Here is an 11,491-nt window from a genome sequence, read left to right as displayed (position 1 = left end):
TGTATTCATTCATCTCTTTCATTTCCTTGTAATGGCTGACCTAAAAAGGCAGTGGTATTTAAAGTGGGGTCATGCATCCCCAGGGGGGCTGGAGAGAATCAGAACCAGAATCAAAACCGTTTATTGCCAAGTACGTTACACATACAAGGAATTTGACTTGGTGACTGGTGCATAACAATAAACAATGAACACAGTGCAATAATCAAGACATAATTTAAAAATAGAAATATATTTCAATTTACAGTAAAATGTTATAACAATCAAACAGACAACAGTACTTCAAAACAAGTATATTATAAAAGTGGCAAGTGTATTTAAATATAGAAACATAGAAAGGATGTGCAAGGGAGTGTAGCAGTAGGAAATTGTCCTGAAGATGTCAGAGTTGTTTATGAACCCAAGAGAGATATGTAAATGTTAATACATCAATTTATTTACATCATAGCTTTCACCCTTTAAAGCCAGTCATCAACTTGATCTCTGAAAAAGATGAATTAGAAGAAAAGCCTGTGTATTTGAATGGAGGTCTGTGAAGAGACAGACTTTTGGGATCAAACCACTACAGCTGTATGGGAGGCGTGTCTCCGGTTGGCTAGCAGGGGTCTGTGACGTACCAGTCATTTGCCCTAGTAGCGCATGCTGCCTTCACATGCTGGGGGAAATATTAGAAGCACACACCCACCACACCGCGGTGGAAGCCTAAATATGACATGACGTGATTTCAGAATAGATGGAGTCTATCTAAGTGATGTGAGAGTGAAGACACTGATGAGCCCGGCTCCATCTGGACAGTGTTCACTCGCTGCTGTTTAAAACACACTTTAGATTGCTCTACAAGTACTGTCTCCTTTCTGTTTGTAAGCAGAGGGGAGTCATTATTGTAAGAAAAATATTTTGTTTGGTACAAAAATGTTTTCCTCCAAACCTGTGCAAAGTTTTGCTAGAAATGCGTTTTTGATGACGGCTTTAACACAGCCGTGTTTTTAAGTGTTTCCATTCCCCCTTTATGTACATTATCATGTAAATGTTGTTATATTCAAGAAAGTAGCAGTGTTCATTCAAGACTGGCCATCACAAATTAGACTTGTTTTTCTCAGGGAGCGCAGTGCCTACTTTACTTTCTAGCTTGTCTTTAGGAAATACGAGGAGCACTTGAAGGCAGCAGGATATACCTCTCTTTGCCAAACCTCCCGGAGAGCTGGGCGCTGAGCGCATCACCGACCCACAATGTTGTTCTTTCGTGGTGGGCGTGTCAGACAGCACGTTGTCTGTTACGTCGAGTGAGTTGCCAGGTTGAGCGCAGTGGCTCCACCGAGAGAACATTATATTTCCCACAATTTAAGCTTTTGCATTTTACCAAATGCAATAGTATTATTAAAATGTATTGATCGGTTCGTAATCCGTACCGAACTGTGAGCCTCGTACCGAACAGTTCAATATGAATACATGTACTATTGTTACACCCCTAATAACCTGTAGCTGTGGCGTCATAATGAGGTTATTAGGAGGTGGTTCAACTGTAGTAGGACAGCACTGAAGGCCCAGTTATAAAACACATGACCCGCCACTGGAAACTACTATGTCGATAAAATGTTCCATTACTCACAACACACAGCAAAGAGAGTGTAAGACGAACCATTGCTGCTAATCACCGTCTAATGACTACCTTTCGGTCCCAGCAGCAGCAGCAGCAGCAGCAGCTACCAATCAACTTGTAAAAGCTCATCAATGCAACTCGGTTGGCTGCAAAGCTCTAAACAGTTATGCAAAGTTTGGATCATTTATCTACACTTCCTTCCGTGGGCCTCCATAAAGTGACAGCAGGGAAATGACACTGAAATGAAACTATGCTCTACTGCATGCTACTCAGATTCAGAGAAATATTTGATGAAATTAGCTTTTATTTGAACTGGAACCCCAATGTGTCTCTAACATTAAACAAGCTTGAACCATATATGTCATAACCATGATTGACATTAATTTTCCTGGTTTTGCAAATCCTACATAGCACGTTATGTTAATATTTGTGATACCAATATACTGTATATCATGATAAAGGACATTTGCAGAGAATCATATATTGTTTTGTCCTTCAGTTTATGGATAAAATGACCAAATTATGTCTATTTGAATAATCCAGAAAGTGAATTAAATACCTGTCAAATTATGGTACAAAAGGCAAAAAAATCTAAAATATCTCCTGCTCATTCATTTTCAATAGTACCTGGAGGACATCGTGTTGCACATGAACAGAGGCAGAAATAGTTGTGAATGAAAAGAGAGCTTGATAGAGAAGTTCAAACACTAGCTCCTTTCTCACCTCGCAAGTCACTGCATGAAGTGTGTGTAAATGTGAGATTGTTAGTCTGATCAGAGTCGTTGATTCTAGTCAGCTGATCAATACCAGTTATTGCAGGTTTTTAAATATTGATTACTGGAGCTTTAACATTGTTGCTTAAAATATCTTCATGCAATCTTTCTTGTGACACTAAAATGATTTTTCTTAAAAACAACAACAATCTGTAAATAATGATTATGGTTCATCTTTATTTTATCTGTCAACATTGTAAAGGAAAAGTCATATTGATTATCATAATAGTATTGTTAAAAGAAGGACAGGTATTTTACATTGACAGTAACATCTGTGGAATTTACATTGGAAAAGTTTGACAGCGAGCATTTGTAAACTAACATTTGTGACTCAGATACTTCCTTGTGGAACTACTGTTATATAGTCAATTCATAATTGTTGTTTCTTAAGATAGTTGAACATTAATGGGTAACACTTTATAATATCTACAGACTATGAAGCATTAGTTAAGTATGAGTAAACACTTAATTCATCATTTATAAAGCATTGTTCCTACATTAACACTCATTAGTAGACAATTCATAACAGTTATAAATGTTTTATTCTTCATTAATAATCTCATCTATTATGTGTTTGGTGATTGTGTTTTCATACTTTATAAATGATGGATTCCCCATTTGTAGAGATATATACACACACACACTCTCTCTCTCAGAGAGAGAGAGAGAGAGAGAGAGAGAGAGAGAGAGAGAGAGAGAGAGAGAGAGAGAGAGAGAGAGAGAGAGAGAGCAAACCAAATATTAAGGAGTTGTAGATGATTAATAACATCCTTTATAAAGTGTTGGTAAATGATTACAAACTTATTCAGATGTACATTATTCATGCATTTTTTTAATAGAATAAAACATTTATAACTTATGAATTGCATACTAATAAGTGTTACTGTAGGAACAATGCTTTATAAATGATGAATTAAGTGTTTACTCATACTTAACTAATGCTTCATAGTCTGTAGTTATTATAAAATGTTACCCATTAATGTAAACCAATCAAATCAAATTGATTGTTAACCACACCCTACACATCCCTTTGCTTTGCCATTAACAGTATTGGGTCTGTTGATGACGGTATTGATCCAATCTATGTATCCGCAGACTTTCATAAATCCAACTGCTGAAGTGCAGACGTAGTGAGGATTACTAGTGAATGAATGGACACCATAAATCCTGCCATTTAACACCACTCCTCCACCCGAGTCACCCTGTGAGAGAGATGTATATACTGTTTATTTCAACTTTTGTATAAATGATGTAACTACTCATTAACATTAAAGTGTTAAAACTTATGACAGTAGAAAAGAGTCACTCACTGGACACGTATCAACTCGACAAGATTGGCCACAGAACCAGTGTTGATACCGTCCGGCCGAGTACTTCTTTGGATAGTTCTTCTGCAGACAGCTTCTGAGCTCCTGACAGTCGACAACTCCAATTTCAGCACATTGGAGGGTTTTTGATACATAAGATACTGGACGACAATAGAGAGAAATAAATAAATAAAAAATCAAAAAAAAAAAAAAATCACCAAGCTTAATCATTATCCACGTAACTTGGGCACAAAAAATGTTTTCACCAACATATGAACAAAACCTTATTGTATGACCGATCAGATTATTTATACCAATTTATACTTTAAGAATCAAACACTGCATTTTAATTACATTGTGTATCTGCTGTATTTTAAAAAAAACTCTCAATTGGTTTTCTTGGCATCTTGAAATGTGTTCAGTTGAGCTCAAAAAAAAAGATTTATGTTTTATTACAACATGATTATTAACAAACAGCACACTTTTGTGTCAAAATTAAAATGTATTTAATATAAATATGTGTCAGCAGTGTTGCCAAAGATGCAAGCAAAAATAATAACACTTTAATAAAAAAAAATAAAAAAAGATACATCTCACATTTTTCATTATTGGGGCCTGCAGTTGAGGCTCCATGACCTGCAATCTCAACTGTATCACCTCTGAAATACAAGAAAAAGAATAGAAACGTGTTCATAGCAGTTTACTCATTTTAAAAAAAAAAAAAAAAACAGTGAAATATGCTATAAACGTAAAGATTACTATCATTATTTAGTTGTGTTTCAGGTTAAAATTTTGAAGTATTCAAATTCTTCATATTCAAAATGCTCTCTACTGGCTGAAACCCAGCTATTGCAATTGAATTATGTTAACTACCGTGTTCACAGGACACAACTTGGTTACGTTTAGGCAACGCAAATACTAATTTCAGGTTTAAGAATAGATCTTTAAATGCTTAGTTACTTAATGTTTCATAACAGTACAGTCTTATCATTTAGTCTATAGCTTAAAATACACATTTAAATGTTCTTCTTACGCACGCACACTTTTTTTTCATGTTCTAGAAGCATTTTTTATTTTATTTCCAGGGTAGATGAAAACAAAACTCTGGGGTTTAGCTACTCTCTATAAAGATATCGGAGTAATTTCTCATTTTGAGTTGAACTGTCAGACGGATTAAAGGAGTAAAGATCACAATTTACACGTCGGGTTGATTGTCACAGTCAGGAAGACGTACAGGTTTAATCTGAGTGCGGTCAGGTAGCTTCAGCAACATGATGTCATGGTTCCTTATGATATTCATGATGTCTTTGTGCTGAAAGATCTCAGGTTTGGCTTCGATATCCACTATTTTTACTGGATGTGGGTGTCTACCTAAAACTGCTTTAATAGTCCTACAAATAAGTAAAATATACAGAGAAACATCAGTGAACTACTATAGATACATCGTAGTGTAATATGAGTTTCTGAACATGAAGATTATCAACGCTATCTCCATAATGGGAATGCTATAGTTTTCAATCACATCCCTACTAACTGCTGCTTTCAGATTGACTTTATGAATGAGAAAACATGTGGTTACTAGTTTTAAAGTAAAGCTGTCACTTTACTCACCATCCCGGTTTCCAGCAGTGAGCTGCAGTCAGAATCCACTGGTCACTGATCAGAGAGCCGCCACAGAGGTTATGACTAGTACCATCGTGTCCTATCAATACCACATGGTACAGACGCTCAGTTTGGCCACATTGGTGACCCCCGAAGATTCTCTTCTGCAGATCCACCACCGTGCCCACTGTGACACCTGAAACACAAAGTCCTCCACCATTGTGAGTTTAGAACAGAAAACAGCAATTCACTTTGAAGGAACTTTATATAAACTTAGTGACTCACCGACCCACAGCACAAAGAGAAGAGACGTAAGACGAGCCATCGCTGTCATTCGCACTCTAAGGACTGCCCTCCTGGTTTGAAAGTGTTGGCTTTTAAAGTCTCTTCACACTGTCCTGTTGGCCTTGAACCACCAATCACATCGCAAGGTTTTACTGACAGGTTCCCCATTGGCTGAAAAGATCTGCACATTCATGCTGATTTTGTGATCTTCATCAATTGTTGAGTCTCCGCAGTAACGAGAGTAACAGTCAACAATCTTGGACAACTTATTCAATCTATTAGGTAAATGATGAGTTTAATCTGCAATTAGTTACATTTATTTAACAGGAAAGGTGAACAAAAACAAATCAACTAAAAAAGGAAGCGTGGCCATCAGGGTGTCAAAGGCCAAAACAATAAACAAAACCCCCCACGCTAGCTGGAAAAGAAAAGGTCAGCTGGCCTACGGAAAACAAAAAGAACAACAATACTGAACTCCCTAACTAGTCACAAAAACAGGAGAAAACTTTATGAAATAAAAAGGCAGAGAACCCCAACAAAGCTTCCATTAAGTTTGAACACCAGGGATGGCAGCACAAATGCTCTTGGTAGCAGCAACAGCAAACCCACAGCTCCACGGGCCAAGAGTGAACAAACTGGGAGAAAGAACACTGGATCTGGGGGTTGATATGCAGCTCCACTGATGAAATGAGGACTCTCAGGTGTGGGCGCTTCAGTGATCACCAAGGGGCGTGGCAGACCTGAAAGACAAACAGAGCTCTCTTCTAGAAAAGAGGCATTGTTAAGTCAGGGGGCATAACAACATGTATAGTTCATCTAGGGTTATGTTGTATTTTATCAGATATAAAGATATATATATATAACTATATATATATATATATAACTATATATATTTATATATATATATATATATATAACTATATATATTTATATATATATATATATATATATATATATATATATATATAACTATATATATAACTATATATATTTATATATATATATATATATATATATATAACTATATATATATATATATATATATATATATATATATATATATATTATTTTTTTTCCCCATAAAGTTTCACAAGTTGAATGAAGCAACTTACTAAAGTGCAGCTCAATAGGATTTCTTTACAATACAGAGATCCATATTTTTGTAGTATCTTGTTTCATGTTGTTTACAGTCAAAGGTGTTTTCTTTAAAACCACTCAGAGAGCTTGTGCTGTTTTTGATTCTTCATCATGACTTGTCGATTGAACAATACGATTTCAGATGAAAAAGCAGAAGGAAGAGCGAGGAAGAGTGATCTGTCATCATCGCAGCCGAAGTAAGAAGGGGAAGATGTGTTTCGAAAGAGAGAAAACATATTCTTGTAGAAACCACGGATACGTTGAATGTCGACGTTTCTGCATGAAAATAATCTTTCATAAAAATGTTTCATATCAACCTCGTATCATGCTCGAAGAAACACACAATGCCACATGGTTGACTTTGTGAGAAGACTGGTTGTGTTTCGGCAACAAAAGCATTAGGTTAGCAAACACATCATGGTTTGTGTTATAATGAGAACGTAACAATTTAACGCAACAACCGTAAAAACGTCCCGAGTATGAATGAATCACAACTTCCCCGAGCAAACGTTCTTATGTGACGAACGTAACGTTACATATCGAGCGTAAGGTCTAAGTTTAGTTTTTGATTCACGCGCAACACGAACAGCAATCTCCTGGGTGAAAGTCCAGTGTTTGATTGACTGGTACTTTAACAACAGTCCTGCAATAAATATTACCTTCGTAAAACGTATAAGATTATAAAGTTATAATTCTACACTTCTGCTGTGAGTGTGACTTGCTGTTTTCCTGCTATCTTTGCTGTGTTTTTACCAAAAAACTCTGCAAGTCAAATCTGCAAGTCAGGATGAAGAGTCACAAACTCAGTGACACTGACACATAACAAGCTCTCTGGTTGCCTTTGAAAGGTAAAGCTAACACAAGTGAACTGACAGTTTAATCAGATCTGTCCCACCTGTCATACAGGACATTGCAGATTTAAACACGTATTTAATAATCATAACTGATTTTGACACAGTAGTTTACAGTTATGTATTAAAAACTTTACTCTGCACTTTGTTACCTTGTTGTTAAACTTATTCAGACTACAGAAACGTGACTCGATCATATTTAGTAAGCCCTTATACCTTTTCCACTGGGTTCTTACTGCAGCACACTTTGATTAAACTCCCAGTTCACATAAAAAATTACTTTTGCTTATTGTCGCTTCACCTTCACTGTGCAGAATGAAAATGGAAAATTGAGAAATAATAGCATATTCATAGATTCAGAAATTCTCAATGAGGGAGAGGGAGTTGATGTGAATACAAGAATTTCTATCAGGAAAGTTTTTTATGGAAAAAACATATCAGACATATGAGATTAGAGCGGATTATTTTAATTATTATGTCTTAAAAAAGGTCAAGCGGGGTCTTTCAATTTAACTTAGGAACTCTATACTAACTATGAAAAAATGGATGTGGGGTTCCTCTGAAGACCTGGTTTTTGTCCACTGCCTTTTTGATGATGGTCAGACTGAAGTAGACTAACTTGTTCTTTCTACCGTTATAAGACAACAGCGTCTCCTTCACCTTAAAACAGTAGCAGCGCAGTGGAGGTGATCTCATATGTGCTTTAATGTCTTTACGTTAGTTTTAAACTGAACAAGTTTATGGCCACAGGATGTTTTAACCTTGGCCTGTGTCAAACAGGGATTTTATTGTTCTCTTCTGGATATGGCACAATTCAAAGCTTTATGATCCATGGCACATAAAGCTTACTTTGTGATCTAACTGTTTGATCCTTTTTCACAACTAACATTTCACACGGTGGAGTTAAACTTAAATATAAAGCTCTGGAAAGAAAAAGTAAAAGACCCTCCCCTGATTTGCCAGAAAAAGAAAAGCAGACTTGAAAAACAAAAACAAAACCATCATTTATTTTCCTGTCCTTTCCCCACAAATAATAAGGTAGTAAGTAAAGCAGCTATAACAAATGCTATTATAAGAACACGCTTCCCCCACATGGCCAAAATAAATCATATTGTAGGTTTAGAGATTTTGATTAGTGGAGCTTTAAATGTCACAGAAATCTGTTTGTGTATTTTTTCTGTGACACTTAAAACAAAAACAACAAATAATGATTGTGAGTCATCTTCATTTTATTTAAACTGACAACATTGTACAAGAAGAGTCATATTGATTATCACAGTTATCAGTATTGTTCAACGATTAGCAACGATTATATTTGGCGCTTTGTTGTTTTTCAATACACTGACTACAGATGTGTTTTTATATATTTTGACAAGGGTTTGACACCAAGAATGTGTAAACTAACAGACACTTTGTGAAAAAATACAGTCATAGAATAACAGTTCATGTTTTTCTTAAAAGGCTTTACAAACATTTGATTAATAGTAAATGTATCAATTGCAAATTGAGAGTAACTCAACAGTTTTCTTAATGCATGTGAAATGCCTGTTAAATGACAGAACATTTGAAAGTATAGCACACCCTACACATCCCTGTCAGGGTCTGTGTTTACGATCCATACATGTACATAACTTCACAGACATCCATGAATGCAGCTGCTTCGGAACAGGCATAGGCACCACCACCAGTGCATGAAATGACACCATAAATCATGTCATTGTACACCACTCCTCCACCAGAGTCACCCTGTGAGAAAGACAATTATATTTTGTGGAACAGACTTTAGTATCATTCATTGAAATACTCATTTGTAATGAATTGGTAAAACTTGTAACGACTTGTCGAAAAGACATGAAGTCAAAAGCCATGCCAACTCACTAAACATATATCCACTGTAGCTCTTTGTCCACAGAACCACTTTTGATAGCTTCTGGGATTGTAGAAAGCTGGGAAATTGCTCAAATGATTTATGAGCTGCTGACAGTTGGAAACATCGGTGTTTGCACATTGTAGAGTCTTTGATTCACCTGTTAGATGAGAATAGAAAAAAAAGTGTTTCTAAACTACAAAAACAACAACTTTCATCGTTATCTACTTAACTTGTACACAGAAAATCCTTCCACCAACAAATAAACTAAATTATTCATACCATTACATTATTTTTTTTAAATCTATCCAAAGCTATCTTTGAATAATATTTAATAATCAAACAGCATCTTTAAATTAGATAATTTATCTGTTTAATGAAAAAAAATGGGACCAGATTAGTTTTCAAAATATCTTGAAGTGTGCCGAGTTGAGCATGAAAAGAAAGTCTACTAACGAATTAGGTTTGTTATGTATATTCAGAAATATGTAATAAGCAATGCATTTTTAAGAAAAAAATGAAATGCATTTCATCCTTAGAAACCCACATTGACCTGTTTTTTTGTTTTTTTAGGGGCTGATAGCAGGACAACAGTATAATCCACATAGAAGTGGTATACGTCATCTGAAAGCCTGGAACCTGAAGATTAATGTTAAATGCATGTCAGCAGGGTGAGTCAAGCTGAGATAGTCATCAATCAGATCATTATTATTGTGAATTTATTAATTAAAATAGTAAAAGTGTAAAAGAGCTTATTATAGGAGTATATGATGGCCATTCCCATACTATATTATGTCTCATAAGTTGATGCCACAATTTTGAGAGTTGTTTGCTACACAGACTTGGTGCTAAATTTAAAAACAAAATGTCCACTTGATTGAGTGTTAAAACTTATTTGAACATTTTAATCTAGAGTGAGTTGATAAAAATTATCAAAAATACAACATATAGACACAAGAGCTTGAGGAACACCATAGAATAAGTCATGCTGTGATTTGGAAAATTCATTTTTTTTGGCGTTTGGCACTTCGCTTGTGGAAACGTCTCAGAATATACCTAGGAACACCAGCTACTGTACCTCTGAATGCCCTAGGTCTGTAGTTTATGTTTGTAAAGTTTCATGAGGCTGTGATTATCCTAGAGGTCAATTTGTACAGTGATGACAACTTTCAAGAAATGGTCTCACTGTGAAATGACTACTATGGGGACCAACATCATCACATGAATACAATTGGGCTCATTGCATCCACAAGAGTCTCTCTGCTTTCCAGTCAAACGAAATGTATGCAATGCAAGACTGTTTAGAGTGCCCAGTACGCAGAAATATTCAAATACAGTATTTTTAGTTGGTGAAAATAACACATTTATACTTCATGCAGAAAACGACGTAGTTATTGTCAAAAACCGCATGGAATTATCTTAAAGTGTGCATGTCTGTAAAGGGGATACTCATGGATAACCATAGAACCCATTCTCATTCACAGATCTTGAGGTGAGACGTCAACGGACCCCCCCGAAAATCTCCATGCCAGTTTTCCCCCACCAAAATGATTCTAACTTTGGAGTGTCATTCAGCCCCCTTCCTGGTTGGTACCAATGGATTTATCAGGTTGTCTACTTTCCCATGATGCCAGTATACATTAGCTGTAACACGGAGCCCACTACAGTCTCTCACAGACAGTAATGTTCCTGCAGGTCTCAGAGGGTTTATGTAACTATGTGTCAGCAGTGTTAACAAACATACAAGCAAAAGTAATAACACTAACTGTCATAAACATTGACAATTGTTATATAAAAAACAAGATTCATATTACTTCTTTCATTATTAGAGGCTACTTTTGTGGCTGCATGACCTGCAATCTGAACTTCAGTCTTTCTGAAATACAAGAAAAAGAACAAAAATAAAGTCAGAGTTCCTCATGAGGTGAGCTTTAAGCATTGGTGGGTCGTCAGGTACAGCAAGGCCTTCTCTGCTGGCCTAGACAGAATCACAAAGTTATAGCTATTTTATAATTTAATAATTTTTCATAAATACACTACATGTATTCTAAATATTTTTCACATTAGCTTAT

At 35.7% G+C, this 11,491-nt stretch overlaps 1 protein-coding gene across 1 annotated transcript; it reads right to left on the bottom strand.

Moving 5' to 3' along the window:
- Nucleotides 1–3,354: 3,354 nt before the first annotated feature.
- On the bottom strand, nt 3,355–5,632 carry LOC137892551 (trypsin-4-like). Its single transcript, XM_068737795.1, has 5 exons — nt 5,565–5,632; nt 5,289–5,475; nt 4,912–5,068; nt 3,681–3,899; nt 3,355–3,572 (listed from the first exon to the last, which is right to left on the bottom strand). Exons 1-5 carry the CDS (start codon nt 5,611–5,613, stop codon nt 3,378–3,380), a joined length of 807 nt encoding a protein of 268 aa, XP_068593896.1. The 5' UTR covers nt 5,614–5,632; the 3' UTR covers nt 3,355–3,377.
- Nucleotides 5,633–11,491: the final 5,859 nt, after the last annotated feature.

This window comes from Cebidichthys violaceus, unplaced genomic scaffold (genome assembly GCF_023349555.1).
Source record: "Cebidichthys violaceus isolate CVI_PGR_0920_01 unplaced genomic scaffold, fCebVio1.0.p SCAF_8, whole genome shotgun sequence".
Taxonomy (NCBI): Eukaryota; Metazoa; Chordata; class Actinopteri; order Perciformes; family Stichaeidae; genus Cebidichthys; species Cebidichthys violaceus.
This window is presented reverse-complemented; position numbering and strand designations above follow the sequence as displayed.